This window comes from Propithecus coquereli, unplaced genomic scaffold (genome assembly GCF_000956105.1).
Source record: "Propithecus coquereli isolate 6110/MARCELLA unplaced genomic scaffold, Pcoq_1.0 Scaffold75, whole genome shotgun sequence".
Lineage (NCBI taxonomy): Eukaryota > Metazoa > Chordata > Mammalia > Primates > Indriidae > Propithecus > Propithecus coquereli.
The window spans coordinates 1,088,902-1,108,265 of NW_012153618.1; the positions used below are offsets into that span (position 1 = coordinate 1,088,902).

The following is a 19,364-nucleotide window of genomic DNA, read 5'->3' on the forward strand; positions in this document are numbered from 1 at the left end:
AGCCACCATGCCCGGCTAATTTTTTCTATATATTTTTAGTTGTCCAATTAATTTCTTTCTATTTTTAGTAGAGACGGGGTCTCGCTCTTGCTCAGGCTGGTCTCGAACTCCTGAGCTCAAACAATCCGCCCGCCTCGGCCTTCCAGAGTGCTAGGATTATAGGCGTGAGCCACCGCGCCCAACTGTCTTTAGTTTTTATATAGTTAGATTATCTGGCAGATGGATGTGAGAGTGATGACTAGATTAGGGGGTGTTGATTTAATTTGCTAGACAGCAGGTGATTGCTGAAGTTTAAGTTCCCCGCCAAAAAAGGATCACGGATTAATTAACGTGGCAGCAATGTGGAATCGATTGCCAGGGGAATTGACTGGAAACAAGGTAGAAAGAAATGAGTACTTGAAAGGAACAAAAACATCCCTTTTGACAGCTTAGCTGCCCCATTACCATGGTACCCAGTCCTGCTTTTACTAGAAACCATTCTGTCAGACTGACTTTATCCCTGAAGGGTGGGAAGCATACAGAAGCTGGGGTTTCTGCTTACTCTTCCTGCCTTTGCATCTTATAACGGACAAGAATCAGACCATCGTGAAGGTGGGTGTGGCATGATCTGGTCTGCGTTGTTAAATGGAGGCCTTTTTTCTGGAACTTGGGAGAGTTGGAGTAGACCTAGATAACGTGACCTATCCTCTGGGTTTGGAATGAATTCCCTATGCTTTATGTTTTGAAGTTAATGTAGAAAGAAAGTGTGACCCTCTAGTGAAGGAAAAAAATAGCTGTATTGAGTGGTGTTAGCACTGGAAAAAACCCTAGAGTTTATATTTTGAAAGCTTCGTAGAGAATAAAACAAATGTGTTTGTTTCTTTGAGCTTGTACATGGAGCTAGAACATATGCCTCCTTCATTTACCCTACATACTCCACCTGATGGTCGGTGTGATGCACTTTAGCAATCAGACATCTTGATGGTTTTATTAGAGCGCAGCCATCCTGGGCTCTTGTTGGGACCAGGGGGACAATAGAAGTCTGTCAGGGAGCCATGGCACAGATGGCAAGGCTCATCTTAGGTTAGTGAAGAAGAATTGCAGGTCGGAAGCTGTTGGATTCTTAGGGCTTATATCTCCCTTTCATAGTTAAGGTGGCTATATGATTTATTGTCTAAATGAAGGCATTTTGGCGAGGGGGGGGTGCTAGTGATAATTATGCTGGGACAACAGGTGTAAACTTAAAGAGTGTTCTCAGCAAAGAAACATAACCATTCCATTTATAGTGGGACCCTGACACTATCAAGATTGCATTTTGCTTTTATTTGGAATCCTCAAACTCCTAAAAAATGGGGTGAGAGTGTAAGTTGAACAATCACTTCCATGTAATGTTACTATAGAAACACATCCTGTATCAGGCCAGCAGGGGAACTGGTAGTTCGTAGTTGTCTGGAGTCAGGCTTGCCTGGGTTTGAGGCCTGGCTTTTCTTCCTAATAACCAAGTGACCTTGAGAAAGTGAGTGACCTTTCTGAGCCTCAGTGCCTCTACAGAATGGTGGTAACTGTGGTATCCACCTTCATAGGATCATTAACTTTGAGGTTGAAGAGGATGTGCTCGCTCTTTGTAGAGCTTTGATGCTGCTGAGACTAGAGCAATGCTTAGCATATTAAATTAACCCTGTTGACGTTAACAGTCTTGAGTGGTTAACAGTCTTGAATGGTGGAAGTACAGGTGTTCTTAATACTTGGAGAGCAGTCTTTAAACATTTCTCTAGAGAGAAAATTTCTTTATATTGACTCTCCTTATCAAATTAGAAGATGTGTTCCTCAGAGGTACTGTTTTGCTCTGAAGCATAAATGTGCACTTGGACATCAAACATTTTTAAATGTTTTAATGATACAGTAACACAAATAGTGAAACCAAAAGGAGTAAGTAATATGATGAGCATTGTCATATGACTGGCTTTGTTGTCTTGCTCCTTTGGGTTCTGTAACTACTAGATAAGAGTATTTGGAGAATTTTTGCACAAAATATGTCCAGATTTAGCTAGTTTGAATAATTTGTTCTCATTGCAGCTAATAGTTCTCGAAGGTTATATTCACAGTTGAGAGACAATAAAATAAGAGTTTATGCTAGTATTTATAATTCATGATGGTGAAACACAGGCATCTCCTCCTTCTGTTTCAGATTATTATGGGACAAATTCTTCTAAAAGTAATCTGTAGTAAATTTGTTCCCTAGCTTTTACACATTTTAGGAGTAAAATTACACATAATAAATTGCTGCATAGCAATATATGATGGCAAGTACTATTTACTACTTAGTATTAATCGTTTATATCAGCGCATGTGTACCACGATGGTATAATTGCCCAGCCAGGGATGATGATGAACATATTTAAATACAAATTGATTCTTTTTAGATTGCATGAAATATTTTGTTTTGGCCTAATTTTGAGGTGAGTGCTTATACCTAAATGAATCTGGGGGTAAGAATGTGAGGCATCAGGGTGCAGTGGCTCATACCTATACTCCCGGCTGCTTGGAAGGCTGAGGTGGGAGGATCTCTTGAGGCCAGGAGTTTGAAACCAACCTGGGCCACATAGCGAGACCCCATCCCTAAACAACAAAAAAACAGAATGTGAGGTAGCAAAACAATGTAGCCTGTTCTATATTAGTAATTAAACTCAGTGACAAGTGAGTCAGTGACAATTTTATAATGTAACCAAATTCACCTTCTAAAAAAGCTAAATTAAAAAAAATAGAAATGCACTGGTACAAAAAAAAGTAGCACAAAAAGGTAAGTAGTAAAACTTAACATCTTTCCCACCTAGCTGTCTTAGCAGCCCCACTTACCAGTTTCTAGGATATACTTCTAAGATATTTTATACTTGTATATGCAAATATAGTTTGAAGTTACTTCTTCCTTTTTACACAAAAAATAGTACGTCTTCATCTTGGAGATTATTCCATGTCCATACCTAATGGAATATGTTGGGGCATCTGTTCCTCCATGGCTACATAATATCCAGTTGTTCGGATATGTTATAAGCTAACTCCTGATCAACAGTTAGGTTGTTGCCAGTCCTGCCACCACCAGCAGTGCTGCAGTGAACATCCCAGGTATTGTTTTAGACACACAGTGATGTGTATATAAGGAAACTTCCTGGGCATGGGCTGGCATAGGGTTGCATTGCGTGTTCTTGCCAGCAGTGAATGAGAGTGCCTGTGTCCGTGCACCCTTACCACACAGTATGTTACCAAGTCCTTTGACATTTGCCAGTCTGATAGGTATAAAATAGCACCCCAGTATAATTTTAATATGCATTTTTCTTCTTACGAGGGGCTTTGATTTTTCATAAGTTGAAGGATATTTGTATTTTCTTCCTGTGAATTATGCTGTCTGCCATGTACTGTGCTGTTTTTTTCCCTTTGGGTGGTTAGTCTTTGTTGATTTGAGAGACCCCTTGGTATATGAGGAAAATTAGCATTTTATATATGATTTGAAATGCAAGCTTTTGTTTTCAGTTTGTCTTTTGTTTATGGTTTTTCTTTGAGAAGGTTTCAACCATGAAGAGCTTTTTCATTTTCATGTAGTGGAATTTATTAATCTTTTAATGGATTTTTTTTTTTTAAATTCTCCCATCTACTGTATGCATAGTTTTCATCTTTAAATCTTTGCTTCTTCTGGAATACATGTTTGCCAAGATGTGAATTAGAGGTCCAGTTTAGCCATCCACCCCCAGGTGTCTCCGTGCTTGTCCCTATGCATTTGGTTGAGGGTTACTTTTTATCCTTAGTGGTTGAAATGCCAGTATTATCATGTACTCCATTCTCTTATCTATTTGAGTCTTTCTGGATTTTCTAGTTTGTTCCATTCATGAGCCGGTACAGCATTATTTTAATTACTGTAGCTTTATGGTTTCCAGTCACCTGCCCTGACAATTACTATTCCTTCTCAGAAAGTATAGTTTCTTTTTTTATCACAATCATATTGTGTTTATATGTTAATTTAGTATTAATCAATGGATATCCTGATGATTTTGCATATTTAAGTCTTTTGTCTGTTGGGAGTATTTTAAGATTTTCTTCATATGATCATATACTTTTATTTGTTACATTTATTTTTAGGAATTTTATCCCCTTTTTTGGTTGCTGTTGCAGCTGTGGGTCTTCCCCCTCCATTATACCTTCTAACTGATTGTTTTTTAATGCTTCTTAAACACGATTACTCTGATTGCCACATTTTTCCTTTAACCAAAAGATAATTTGATCTTTGGACTTAGTGTAGCTGAGCTAGTGACTAAAATCACTTAGGACTTTGTTTTTAATCGTATTTACTGTATCAGAGAAGCAATAGTAAAACTTAATTTTTCTTTGTTTTTGTTGTTTTTATTAAAGAACCATAGGGCAGTAATTGTGGGCTATCACAAACAGTTGTTATAAATCATACTCTGGTTTGCAAGGTTAACAGACTGCTGCTTAATCTAATGGTGGCATGACATGATTTTTTTTCTTTAATAGTGCTTGGGACATGTGGTATGTTGACAGTTACATTTCAGCTAAGAATAAAATGTTTGTAGATTAGGTGCAGTGGCTCACGTCTACAACCCTAGCGCTTTGAGAGGCTAAGGTGGGAAGATCTCTTGAGGCCAGGAGTTAAAGACCAGTATGGCGGCATGGCCCATAGTCCCAGCTACTTGGGAGGCTGAGGTGGGAGGATCGCTTGAGCCCAGGAGTTTAAGGTTGCAATGAGTTTTGATGATGCCACTGCACTCTAGCCCAGGCAATAGAGTGAAACCCTGTCTCCAAAAAAAAAAGTTTATACCAGTGACACATGCTGATGAAAACTGCATTGACATAAGAACTTTTTGTATGCTTTAATAATTTGTATATCTAAAGCAAAGTTTCATATATCTGCTTTATAAAGCTAGGGACTGATACACTGTTGTATAATGTGTACCTTTGTTTTTAATTACTCTAAAATTGCTCAGTACATAACTTTTTTAGTCCCCCAAAGTCTGAGTATACCGATTGAGTCTAGTGCTTTGATTCTCTTCTCTCCTCTCCTCTCTCAGATGCTTGTGGCAGCCCTCTAACAACCTGTAGATTGATGCTCACACCAATGGGACTGACATGCAAAGAACAGATTACATAATAATGTGACAATTTCAAATATGAAATCAGAGATTTATGGAATAAGCTAGTAGGATTTGTAAATTTCCTGTGAGGTCTAAGAGATTCTAGATTTCAGCTGTAGAAGAAATGTGGTAGTGCTTGTCCCTTGATTAGAGATCACAGAACCAATCATCTGCATTCCTTCTAACCTCTTCTTCCGAGAATTATAGAAGTTATCAGCCTTCCCCCTAAAGCCCTAGAACAGCCAGGGTCATTTTTGAATATTACTTGAAGCACATTATCACCTGCAGACCATTCTTAAATCTTCTGTGTATAGACCATGTTTATGGAATAATATTGTAATCCACTTTGTTTTCTTTGATTTACTTTGATTTTCTTCAGGTAGTACATGAAAAACTTGGGTAAAGATTGTTGCTATGTTATATGAAGACTTAAATGTAATTTTTTCCCCCACAGGATGAATATTCCATCTTTCCTCAGACATACTCCATAGATATTAACGGTTACATACTTGTGTATTCTGTTACATCAATCAAAAGGTAAGACTCCTGTTGCTTGCTCTAGTTTATTTGCCACATGTAAATAGCATTAATCCTTTTAAAGGACTATGCTGGGATTCATAATAGTAGTACCAGTAACAATTAGATTTAATGATTAGGCTAAACATTTTTTAGTGATTTTTGTTGTGGAGCAATCAGGTTGTTAAGGGAAAAAACATGTGTGCCAGTAGATGTTCTGTTACACTGATAGAACAAAAGCTTTATTTCTTACCTCAAGCTGCCTAGATACATAGGGGTTAAACATGATTTGAGTTTTTCTGCTAATTGAAATGGGAAATGCATAAATTGATTTTACTTTGTGTGTGTTCACCATATTAATGTGAAGTAGACTTTCTAATACAATTTGGAGATTTCAGTTTGTTGAATATTTTATCCTGAGAATTTATGAAATAAGACCTTTCAGTAATAGGGTCTTACTTTGCTACATAAAAATGGGGCCACTATTTTTATTAGTAAGAATGGATTTTGCTTCCTTTAGCCACACATTTCATATGTCATCTCTTATCAGGCGTTATCAGGGATATTGTCACAAGGAGGAGTGGGCTGTGTCCGTGAACAGAACAGAACAGCTGGCTGCATGTAGCAGAGAGCTCTGGATACTAGTAACAGCTTGTCTTTGAAGACTGTGAAAATCTCAGTGCCAGTGGAGGAGGGGTGGTGGGTGGCTGGCGTCTATTGATTGTGTGGGACATGTCAGGGAGTTTGCTGTACTCTTGCCTGCATACAATACATCACTTCATTTTATCATAACCGTAAACAGTCCTTCACCAGAGATGTTTTATTTCCCAGTTTACATAGAAACCGAGTAACAAAGATGTAAAGTAACTTGCCCGAGGTTCATAAACAGTATATGACAGTGCTGGGGTTCAGATCCACCTCTGTAGTTCCACAGTCAAGGTCAGCACTATCCAACAGAACTTACTGCAGTGGTGGAAATGTTCTATATCTCTGCTGCAGGTGGCTATTTAAATTAATTTAGATTAAACAAAATATAAACATTCAGTTCCACTAGCCACATTTCAGGTGCTCAAGAGCCACTTGTAGCAGGTGGCCACCATATTGGACAGTGTCTAGGCTCCTTACCACCATGTATTCTATTGCTAATGAAAATTCAGTAAGCTTCTCTATGAGTGTGTTATTTAACATTTTTCTCCACGGTAGGGAAGCATACTTTACATAAAGTGTTTTAAGACTGTGGCCATTCTTATAAACAGACTCCATACTGCCAGTCCCTGAGAAAGCTCACACCTGAATCAAAACTGAGTACCAGGCCAGGCGCGGTGGCTCACGCCTGTAATCCTAGCACTCTGGAAGGCCGAGGTGGGTGGATCGCTCAAGGTCAGGAGTTGGAGACCAGCCTGAGCAAGAGTGAGACCCCATCTCTATTAAAAATAGAAAGAAATTATTTGGACAACTAAAAATCTATATAGAAAAAATTAGCCGGGCATGGTGGCGCATGCCTGTAGTCCCACCTACTTGGGGAGGCTGAGGCAGGAGGATCGCTTGAGCCCAGGAGTTTGAGGTTGCTGTGAGCTAGGCTGACGCCACGGCACTCTACTCTGGGCAACAGAGTGAGACTCTGTCTCAAAAAACAAACAAACAAAAAAAAAAACTGAGTACCAGAACCATGTGTTCCTGAAAGAAAATTGGGGAAATGCTAAAAGTAGAAAGTAGGTGTGGAGGGGGTATGAATCACTCTCAGTATAATTACCCAAGCATAGATATTGTTAATGTTTTGGTATATTTCTTTGTTTTGGTGATTGCTTTAATGTACTTATCTTTCCCCTCTGAGTACAGTTTTATATATTTTTTTACGTTTTTATATTTTTACTTACCAGGTAATATACATTTTTCCATATTACCTACTGTTTGAAAATGGTAGATGGCTATATAATATCCCGTGTTCAATGATAGAAGGGTACCTCTCTACCTGTTTCTCATGTTTATATTTTTGTCACTAAAAAGAATGCTTGGATTAGATTTTATGCATAAAACCATTGTCTGCATTATTATTTTGGGACTTAGTTTTTTTATTGACTTACAAGCACACTTTATATATTTACTTTTTTTATTTCAAAGTTTTTACAGGGATACAAATGTTTTTGGTTACATGGATCACTTTTATAATGCTTGAGTCATGGTTATAAGTGTGCTCATCACCCAGATAGTGTTCACTGTACCTGTTAGGTAGGTTTTCACCTGTCTCTACTCACCCCCCCCCTTGATTTCCATTGAGTTTTACTTCCCTCTATGCACATGTGTGCACATTGATTAGTTCCAATTTAATAGTGAGAGCATGTGGTGTTTGTTTTCCATTGTTTAGATACTTTCCTTAGGATAATGGTCTCCAGTTCCATCCAAATTGTTTCAAAAGGCCTTAAGTTATCCTTCGTGGCTGAGTAGTATTCCATGGTATACATTTGCCACATTTTGTTAATCCACCCATGAATTAATGGGCACTTGGATTGATCCCACATCTTTGCAATTGTGAATTGTGCTGCAATAAACATTCGAAGGGCATTCCTCTAACCCTCAGTTGGGTGTGAGGCAAAGACATAAAGTGTAACCATAATATTTATACCCCCATAATACACTGAAATTAAAAAAAAAAAAAAACATTCGAGTGCAGGTGTCTTTTTGATGAAATGACTTCTTTTCCTTTGGGTAAATACCCAGTGGTGGGATTGCTGGATCAAATGGTAGGTCTGCTTTTAGTTCTTTGAGGTATCTCCATACTGTTTTCCATAGAAGTTATACTACTTTGCATTCCCACCAACAGTGCATAAACATTCCTTTCTCTCTGTATCCATGCCAGCATATATTATTTTTGGAATTTTTAATAAAAACCATTCTAACTGGGGTAAGGTGATACCTCATTGTGGTTTTAATTTGCATTTCCCTGATGATTAGTGATGTTGAGCATTTTTTCATATGTTGATTGGCCATTTTGTCTATCTTCTTTTGAAAGCTTCCGTTTATGTCTTTTGCCTTCTTTTTGTGGGGTTGTTTGATTTTTTTCTCACTGAGTTGCTTGAGTTCTTTGTAGATTCTGGTTATTAGCCATTTATCAGATGTATAGCTTGCAAGTATTTTCTCTCATTCTGTAGGTTGTTGCTTATTTCTTTGGCTGTGCAGAAGCTTTTTCATTTAATCAAGTCCCATTTATTTATTTTTGTTATTGCTGTGATTGCCATTAGGGGGTCTTTGTCATAAATTTTTTGCCTAGGCCAATATCTCAAAGAGTTTTTCCAACATTTTCTTCTGGTATTACGGTTTCATGCCTTACATTTAAGTCATTTATCAATCTTGAATTAATTTTTGTGAGTGGTGAGAGATATGGATCCTCTTTCATTCTCCTATATGTGGCTATCCAATTTTTCCACCACCATTTATTGAATAGGGGTTCTTTTCCCCAGTATATATTGTTGTCTGCTTTGTCAAAGATCAGTTGTTTGTATGTGGTTGGTTATATATCTGGATTTTCTGTTCTGTTCCATTGGTCTATGTCTCTATTTATCAATTCCAGCAGTCTCTTAGAGACTTTGGGGTTTTCTAGATGTAAGATCTTATCATCAGCAAAAGGCAATAGTTCTACCTCCTCTTTCCCAATTTGGATACCCTTAATTTCTTTCTCTTGCCTGATTGCTCTGGCTAGGACTTCTAGCACTTCATTGAATAGAAGTGGTAGCAATGGGCATCCTTGTCTTGTTCCAGTTGTTAGTGGGAATGTTTTCAGCTTTTCCCCATTCAGTATGATGTTGGCTGTGGGTTTGTCAAACATGGCTTTTATAATTTTTAGTTATGTTCCTTCTATGCCTAGTTTATTGTTAAGGGTTTTTATCATAAAAGAATGCTAAATTCTCTTGAATTCTTTTTCTGCATCTATTGAGATGATCATATCTTTGTTTTTGCTTCTGTTTATGTGGTGAATCACATTTACAAACACTTTAAAAACTATTAGTCCTTTTTGTACAAAGATTATATATTTTTAAAATTTACTTATTTTATATACATAACTTGTATTTAGCTCTCATTTGCTCAGTAAATTCCAAGATTTTCAGTTTGAGTACCTGCCATGTAATGCCTTGACCAGAATAAATTTAATATACCAGTAATCCGATGAATGTTGCAAGGTCAGATTTATGAACTTCCATTATTTCACTAATTTACTTAAAAACACTACTCAAAGATTATTCTGTTATTTGTAAGTGTAATTTTATTCTACATGATTTTTTAGAAAATAATATTGGTTACTTTATAAATTATTACTCTGGGGAATTAAAATTATGGGTAGGAAATTTTCTTAATGAATTCATTCTTTTTATTAATCTCCCTTTTTTGGTGGGCACAGATTAGATGACATTCAAGAATCAAGTTGAAAACAGCATTTGTCACTGGGGAAATTAAAAAAATACAAAAAGCTAGAGTTGAAAATATAAAAACTTGCTCACTAAGGATCTTATATATTTGAGAAAACGATGGCTTGATGCAGTGCAGAGGACAAAAAGCTTGCTGTGTCATCTTAGCAGTTCCTTTGCAAGTTTTGACCATGTTACTCCTTACTAAAATGGGTGTGCTTTGTTTTAAATAATGCTTTTTTATCTTAGTATCTCATAGTTGAATTGACCATTCTCATAAATCTCAAACATGATCAGGAGGAGTAGTGTTTTCTTTTTCTTTTTCTTTTTCTTTTTTTTAGAGGTGAGATCTCGCTCTTGCCCAGGCTGGAGTACAGTAGCATCATCATAGCTCACTGCAACCTCAAACTACTGGGTTCAAGCGATCTTCCTGCCTCCCAAGTAGCTGAGACTACAGGCGCATGCCACCACGCCTGGATTGTTTTGTTTTTTAAAAACCTATATGCTGAATACGCAAGTATTTATGAATATCTAAAGAAATATGCTAGTAAACCTTTCTAAATAAACCAATTTGTCGATCAGAACTGTCTAATCTTTCTATTGAATTTATTATAGCTTCTACCTAAGTTATAGCCAATGTTCATCATTTTGTGAAATAAAACAGAAGGCCCAGGATTTTCCTTTGTTTCATAAAGCCCCTGTAGAATTATTCCTTCTGACTAAACATAAAGGAAAAACACATCCTATTTCATAGTTTCTAAGGATGGAAAAAGAACCCAGATTTTGGTTTTCATGTGTCTCCACTAACAATTTTGGCCAAGTCACGTCACTTTGCAAAGTCTTGGTTTGTTGGCTATAAATCGAATTTTTTGTAGAGGAGAAGACCTCGCTTATCTGAGGCAGTCAGGATAGTTACTTAAAAACATTGGTTAATGGAAAGAATTAAGAAGGTGATATGAATCTCCAGGGTTTTATTTTAAAGCATAAATATACATTCAGTCACTAATCTTCTGAAATCTTCAAATTACCGTCTTTGGATATGAGTTTACCCATCTAGTATTGCCTATATCCATAGTGCATCAGCTGTGATTTTCAGTTCAGTTTCTTCAGACTGAGATACTTGTGAAACAGTCTACACCTCAGCTATTTACAGATTCGTGTGATTTTTCCCACCAGTCTTTTTCAGTTGTTTCAGTACAGCATATTAAGGAACACTGTTTTTAGTAGATCAAGCCACAGTATTCAACTTTTAGTTTTCAGAGAAATAAAAACTCTGCATATACTCGTATTTTGAAAGTTTATAAGATAAATTATGACTTTCTGTTGAATTTAACTGGCATAAACAGGTTTGGGAACAAATGGATCCGACACTCTCTGTACATGCACGTTTTAGCTAGCGGGAGCTGTCGTGCTCTGCTATGCTCACACTATGTAAGACAGTGTTTCTTGGACTTTTTTTTTTTTTTTTTTTTTTTGAGACAGAGTGTCACTCTTTTGCCCGGGCTAGCGTGAGTATATAGTAAACGTGTATAACTGATGTGTAATGCACTATCTATTTCTTTTTTAAAATGCTACTTTTTAAAAACCCACTAAATTAATAACATTTTCTAATACCAATAATCCGAGGACTGCTGGCTTCAACCATTCGATCTCTTGTTAGTCTGGCAAGTCATTTAAGTAGAGTCAACTGAGAGATTCTAATGTTCCTGTTACACTTTCATCATAGTTCTGTTGTGAGGATAAAACGAATACATAGAACTTCAGTAGAATGAACCCTTTGAGTTCTTCCAGGCTTGCTTTGCATACTTTATTTAGTCCATTCTAAGATAGCTCTTTGCTGTTTCAGAGAAACTGTTCTTTGTTAAATAAAATCTAAATTTTCCCTCCTATAATATTCACCCATTGGTCCTAATGTTGGTCTATTGAACCAATGCTTTTTTGTTTTCACATCCCTAAAATGAAAATATTTGAACACAGCAATAGAGATTATTTGCTTTTAAGTGAAAATCTGTATTAGCTATCTATTGTTGCATAACAAATTGTCCCAAAATTTAGCAGCTTAAAACAGTACGCATTTACGATCCCATGGTTTCTGTGGGCCAAGACTCGGGCGTGGCTCAGCTGGTTTTCTGCTTCAAAGTCTTCCAGAGGCTGTAGTCAAGGTGTCGGCTAGAGCTGTGGTGTCATCTAAAGGCTTGGCTGGGGGAGGATGTTTCCAGACTAGTTCATGGGGCTGTTGCCAGGATTAATTCCCTAAGAATTGTTGGGCTGGGATTCTCAGTTCCCCGCTGGTAATCGGCCAGAGGCCACCTCAATTCTTTACCAGGTGGTCTCCATCAGGGCAAGCACACAAGAAAAGTCAGAATTTCCAGCAAAATGTATGTCACGGTCTTTTATAACCTAACCCCAGAAGTGACATCTTTTCATTTTTGCCATATTCTGTTCATTAGAAGCAAGTCATTAGGTCTGGCTCTTGCTCAGGGAGATTAACAAGGTATGGCTACCAGGAGGGTGGGGAGCCCTGGAGCTGGGTCCAAGCTGCCTACAACACAGTCCCAGTTCTTTAGCTATTTCTCACGTGACTGGTTACCATATCCCTTCCCAAGAGGCCACGTGATTTTAAATGTAGAATGTAGTTAGGCACAGCACATGGTAAGGGAACTGGTTCTGTAATGCAGCCTAAGGTACTCAGGACATCCACATCCTGTGGTTGACACACTGTGAGTTGGGGGGGGGAGTGTTAATTTTCGTTTTTATCAAAGTAACTATATATATAGTTTAAAATAGCACAATGTGTAATTCATTCAGCAAGCTTACTTGTTCTAAAGCTTGAGCTACAACAGTGAACAGAGCAGACAAATCCCTGTCTTTGTGGAGCTTATTTCTGGTGTGAGAGACAAACAATGAGAAGACAAATGTGTGAAATAGTGACAGTGCTAACAAGAAAAATAAGGCAAGGAAGGAGATAAGAAATAGGAGTTGTGTCAATTTGATGAGGTGAACAAAAGAGGTCTGTGAAGTGACATATACGTAGAGACTTGAAAAGAAGGAAGGGATCATGTTTCAAGATCTTTAGGGAAAGAACATTCCACGCACAAGGAAGGCAGCTGCTGCAGTGTTAGAGCAACAGCAGAGGCCAGTGCAGCCGTGGGCAGAAGGACGAAGGGAGTAGCAGGAAGTGCAGTAGGCTGGGGAGTCCTGGGGTGCAGTAGAGATGGGTGCCCAGCAGAAAGTGCTGAAAAGGCTCCATCCGGCTGCTGGGACAGATTTCTGTGGTTGCCTTGCTGGGCAGGGACTAGAGGGGAAGGGGGACTATTGTGGAGATGCAGGCAGATGGGGGGAGGCTCAGGCCTGGGTGGCAGCAATGGAGTGGGGTGAGAGGTGGTCAGATTCTGGATAGGCTTTGAAGGTAGAGGCAGTGGTACGCTGGCAAATGTTTACAAAGGGCTTTGGGGGTGAAGGTGGGAATGGTTCGTGGTAAGTGGTATAAATTCTACTGTGGCAGATTTCATGACATCATCGTGGCATCGTTGTAGTGCAGACTTGGGTCTAAGATGCCCTTGCTGGTGAAAGCCAACTCCAACCTAGAGACATCGGCATATTGATCGGAGTGAAAGCCTAGAGAGACTGGCTTCCCCCAGAGAATGCATATGCCTAGCCAAGAAAAGCGGAACAAGGCTGAGTACTGGGGTGCTCCAGCTAAGAAGAGTTCTACAGATTTCAATTTAAATAGTTTGTTCTTTGCTGGATGAGTTGAGAGATTAAAATTTGTGTTTATGTTTGTCGGCCCAGTATTAGACTTTCCCATTTGAATGTCTCACCTATTTCACTTTGAATAGTCTCAGTAAGAATTACTGAGCGTCAAATATATGTACATGTAAGAGATTGATAAAAAAAAAAAATACAAGAGTTCTTTGTGTTCAGTTTATGTTAAAATGGTGAGTCATGACATTTTATATTTTTCCTGCTATAATCATAAAAACTTCAATATTAAGGCCAGGCACAGTGGCTCATGCCTGTAATGCCAGCATTTTGGGAGGCCAAGTGGAAGGATTGCTTGAGGCTAGGAGTTCAAGACCAGCCTGGGTAACATAGCAAAACCCCATCTCTACAAAAATATTAACAATAAATAAAACTGTAACATTAAAATGGATATCTAATTTCATACTTCTTGTTTTATAGTTTTGAAGTAATTAAAGTTATCCACGGCAAATTGTTGGATATGGTGGGGAAAGTACAGTAAGTAGTAGTATTTTTATCTCTTATTAAACTCATTATAATAGTATCTTCTGAACAATAAAACTGGCACTAACTAGTTTATTTTGAATTTTTTTCCTTATAAATAGAATACCTATTATGTTGGTCGGGAATAAGAAAGACCTGCATATGGAAAGGTATGTAGCTTTTAAATGATTACTGATTTGTAAAATCAAGTCTAAGGTGATTTAGTCATTGAAGTGCCATTTTAAATTACTACTCTGATGCCAGGAATATTTTGATGATAGCATTTCTGTCCAGAAATGTTAACAGTTGTGCACAGCAGAAGCAAAACTGCAGTATAAATCTCCCATTCCTCCAGAGAGAGCAGACTTATAGGAAGTTATCTTTAGGCTGTCTACCGTTTTGCATAAAGGAAACTCTAAAAAGATAAAGGTAGCGCTCATTTATTCAGCAAATACTCTTTTGAGTCCTGGGGCTGGGATGACAGTGATGAACAAGAGGCAAGAACCCTGTGCCTGTGGAGTTCAGTGTCAGTGAAAGAGACTCTCGCAGCCTGCACACAACAGAATCGAACTGTGAGCCCTTTCAGTTTCCCCTGGCCTTGGGTGCTTGAAACCTAGCTGTAGAATAGTCAGCTGTTACAGATATTGGAGTAGTGGAAAGTACAGTCATGTTCTCTGAGCTGGAAGAGTTTGCTGGAGCATGGATAACCCCACAAGGCAATGTCTATTCTGTTCCCCAACTCGGGTGTAATTAAAATGTTCCCGTGTTACATTCTTGATGATAATGTTCAGCCAGAGCATGGTTCTGCTTCACAAGGAAAAATTGATCAAAGTGGAGCCTGTTTCATAAGTCAGTTATAGATGTTTTATATAATAAAGAGCAAATATTTTAATTAGAGTTTTCTTTGTCCTTTAGGGTGATCAGTTATGAAGAAGGGAAAGCTTTGGCAGAATCTTGGAATGCAGCTTTTTTGGAATCTTCTGCTAAAGAAAATCAGGTACGTGTTTTCTAAAACCCATTTCACGTTGTCTTCCCATCAGTCACAGGTGTTACGTTCCTCTTAGGCAGCACTGACCTCTCTCTTTATCACTCCTGTTTAATTTTTAGCCTTCCACCATTTCTTTTTTTTTTTTTTTTTTTTTTTTTTTGAGACAGAGTCTCACTTTGTTACCCGGGCTAGAGTGCCGTGGCGTCAGCCTAGCTCACAGCAACCTCAAACTCCTGGGCTCAAGCGATCCTTCTGCCTCAGCCTCCCAGTAACTGGGACTACAGACATGCGCCACCATGCCCGGCTAATTTTTTCTATATATTTTTAGTTGGCAGATTAATTTCTTTCTAATTTTAGTAGAGGCGGGGTCTCGCTCTTGCTCAGGCTGGTCTCGAACTCCTGAGCTCAAACAATCCGCCCACCTGGGCCTCCCAGAGTGCTAGGGTTACAGGCGTGAGCCACCGCGCCCGGCCGCCTTCCACCATTTCTGATACCAAGTGCTGGGTTGCTTTAGGAAGATACTATTTATGTTTTTATAAATTCTGTCAGTATTCTATTTACAACAGGACCTAGGATATTTGTAGGTTAAAGAGAAGTTAATAGTAAAGGGACTACTGCCTTTTGTGGACGTACTATTTTTGTTTTGTATTAACAGCTGGTACAGAAATAAGTCCAGACATAGAAAAGAAGCAAGAATTATCTTAAATCACTTTGGCACTAATTTTGTAGCTGTACCCCACCCCCTTTCTGTAGGATGAAAGTGAGTCAGATGTATATGTTAGTTTTAACAGAAATGATTAAGAACCATTTTACCAGCATTTATTGCCAGTTTCAGCCCTACAGATGTTTCTTAAAGGCATGTCCTAGGAAGGATATTAATTCTGTTCCAGAAGGTTTCACATGACTGATTTTTCCTCTTTCTTTCATTGTTTTAGTTTAGACCTGTGTTCTTTTACCCAGACTTGGGGCATCTCCCACCTCCTACCTCCACTATTTCTTGCCAGTTTATTTCTCTTTGTTCCTCTTAACTTTCTAAACCTACACATCAGATGGTGTCATCCTCTACTCAGAAACTGTCAGTGGACTGTCCATTATTATAGAACAGGGCTCAGAGCCCTTTGTGTAATACTAGGGCAGTGCATGATGCGTTCTTTTCTAGTTTCTTCTCTCACCACATCCCTGTACTTGTCAATCACACCAAACTACTCCCACTCCCATACAGTGGGCAGTTGAAAATGCCTCACCTTTGCTCATTTCTTTACTTATCTACTTACATTCATATGGGGGTTTATAGCTTTGAAAGAGTGTTCAACATGTGAGCTTGTTTGAGCCTCATGTAAGATTAATAGGTTTTCATTTCTCTGAGGAAACTCCAGCGTGGTGAGGGGTGTGGCTCCTCAGTAAGGCTGGGAGCCGCCCGTTGCTGGCATCTCCCGTGACCTGCTCAGCCCTTTGCCCATTGTGGGAAGGCCCTGGTCCTTAAGGCCATGCTTAGGTTTCCCCTTCTCACTGACCCCTTCTTGATTCATCCAGCAGGAAGGAATAGTAGTTTCTTCTCTCTTGTTCTCCTTAATTCTGAGATCTGAGACAGTATCATTTACTTTTATATTCTCCATAAGGTTCAGCACAGTTTCTGTATATCTAGCAGGTATCTCTCAACCCAGGTATCCTTGATAATCAGATCTGTTTCTTCCTGCGTTCTGATATGGAGTGGTGTTAAATCTGTGATTGGTTCCCAAATTCCAGACAGCAGAGGATTTATCTGAATCAGTTCAGTTCCCAAGTATACATAGTGAGAATTCAGGTAAGAGTTGAGATAGTAAGAGACAACTGGGTTTTTTGTTTTGTTTTGTTTTTTTAATTAAATCATTCATTGGATGTTCATTCTGTCTTTGGGATCATCTAATCAAACCATCTCATTTTTGAAGTAAGGAAATTAAGATCCAAAGAGGTTAAATGACTTTTCTAAGATCACTCTAAACTTATGTGGTATAAGAACTGGGACTAAATTTTAAATCTAATACAAATCTGGCCCTTTTTCCTCTATACAACGTTCTCTGATCAGGTGACTGGGATCAGACAAGAGGGCTGGGCCTGGGTGGCATTAGGTTAGCCAGGAGTGCAGACACCTCATTCACACCAGTGGACAGAAGGTAGCAGAGCATGGCAGCCAGGGTTCGAGTGGGTGGGTCAGTTTGGTGCACAGAGTATGTGGTGGTCTCTTACGAATGTGGCTTCGGTTTGCCAGTGATGTGTAAGGTGGGGTTTTTTCAGCTCAGTGTGAATATAGGGGGAAATTGGAGGAGGAAGGAAAAGGCGTGAAGCCGTTCTCTGGAAAGTGATGAGATGAGGGGATACAGTTGGCTTGCTGAGCAGCACCAAGGGTCCACGCTAGGTTCCTGGTCATGGTTGTAAAGGGGGTGGTTGGCGGCGTTGGCTGTGGCTGCATGCACTGTGCAGGTGACAGTTGGTAGAGAAGGGAGTCGAAGTGCAGGGACACGGTGGAGCATGGGGTCTAAGCTGGCTGAGGAGGAGAGTGAGAACAAGGAGTGGTCAAGGGACAGGGAAGATGGTCAACAAGTCAGGTCCCCTGATGCATGCAGGATATCTAGAGGTAGTGAGCTGGGAGGTGGTGTTTTGGGATGCTTGAAATTGTGGGGTGATGGAGGGAGGGGCACCTGTTGGTAATAAAGTCTAGGCACTGCCCGAGAGATTTTCTCCCTGATTACAATGACTGCATTAAAAGCATAGGGACTGACAGTTCTCATCCTCTTGCAGCGTAAGAAAGGATTTCCTGCCCAAAGTGACAGTGACTCCTCCTCGTTGTGGAGGACTAGTAGGGTTCGGCCCTGGGACTGTGAGTGGGTAAGGTGAGACAGACAGACGGTCATCAGAGAGGAGAGGCCGGGGTGTTGGGAGGGTGGTTTGTGGATGGTGTAGGGACAGCTAGCTCAGGGTGACTCCCCTACTCCAGGCCCTGTGGTGCCAAGGATGCAGGAGAGGGAAGGGCCTACTGGGGAAGCTGCTTCTCAAGGAAAATTGGAACTGGACATGAAGAGGGACCCTTGAAAACCGCAGGGCACCAGGGAGGGCCTTGGTGGGCTGGGACAGGAGGTGGTGGGGAGAGTCCAGGAATGAGGACTCCTTGGGCTTTTCATGGTGACCAGTGAAAACAGGGTCAGAGGTAGAATATGAGGTTAGTTGTGGTCTCAAGTCAGGTGGGGGAGGGTGGCCTCACTGGGGTCCAGGGCCCTGAAGTTCTGGGCGAATCAGAACTCTTCAGCCTCCACTGTGGGCGGGTCAGAGCAGTGAAGTATTTATCAGAGTTCCGCTTTAAAACTAACCTGTCTCTTTCTTTTTCAGACGGCTGTTGATGTTTTTAGAAGGATAATTTTGGAGGCAGAAAAAATTGATGGGGCAGCTTCACAAGGAAAGTCTTCGTGCTCAGTGATGTGATCATGCTGCAGGACCTGAGGACGCCGGGAATATATTCTACCTGAGGAAGCAAACTGCCCGTTATCCTTTAAGAAACTATGCTTCATTTCTCTTCTGTTAACCTGAAAGACATCATTTGGGTCAGAGCTTCCCCTGCCCCTTTCAGATTATGTTAAACTCTGACTCTGTCCAAATGAGTTCACTTCCATTTTCAAATTTTAAGCAATCATATTTTCAATTTATATATTGTATTTCTTAATATTATGACCAAGAATTTTATCGACATTAATTTTTCAGCGTAGTTTGTTGTTTAAAATAATGTAATCATCAAAATGATACATATTGTTACACTACTATTAACTAGGCTTCAATATATCAGTGTTTATTTCATTGTGTTAAATGTATACTTGTAAATAAAATAGCTGCAAACCTTAGCCCTCGTTTGTGCTACTTGAGGAAGAAAAACCTTGTCTTCCTGAGAGTTTCTTTCTTGGCCTTCAGGAAGATTCCAAGCTGGATCCCAGAAACCAGTGGAGGACGTGGCTGCAGGAAGAGGCGTGGGAACCCTCGCAGGCCGACTTCTCCGAGCTGCTGGGTGACAGGGTTGGTGACAGTTGATGGAAGCTGAGTGGCTTTGGGGGTCTGTGAGGGAAGTTATTCACCATTAACGAATATTTTCTC

At 39.5% G+C, this 19,364-nt stretch overlaps 1 protein-coding gene across 1 annotated transcript in view; it reads left to right on the forward strand.

Annotated features, from left to right (window-relative positions):
- Window positions 1-19,115, forward strand: part of RHEB (Ras homolog enriched in brain) — a 53,066-nt gene extending 33,951 nt beyond the window's left edge. Inside the window, exons 4-8 of the mRNA XM_012662135.1 lie at window positions 5,575-5,657; window positions 14,219-14,275; window positions 14,383-14,430; window positions 15,176-15,257; window positions 18,612-19,115. Coding sequence (XP_012517589.1) covers window positions 5,575-5,657; window positions 14,219-14,275; window positions 14,383-14,430; window positions 15,176-15,257; window positions 18,612-18,704 — 363 coding nt within the window. The 3' untranslated portion in view covers window positions 18,705-19,115. The remainder of the gene's footprint in view (window positions 1-5,574; window positions 5,658-14,218; window positions 14,276-14,382; window positions 14,431-15,175; window positions 15,258-18,611) is intronic.
- The last annotated feature ends 249 nt before the right edge of the window (window positions 19,116-19,364 follow it).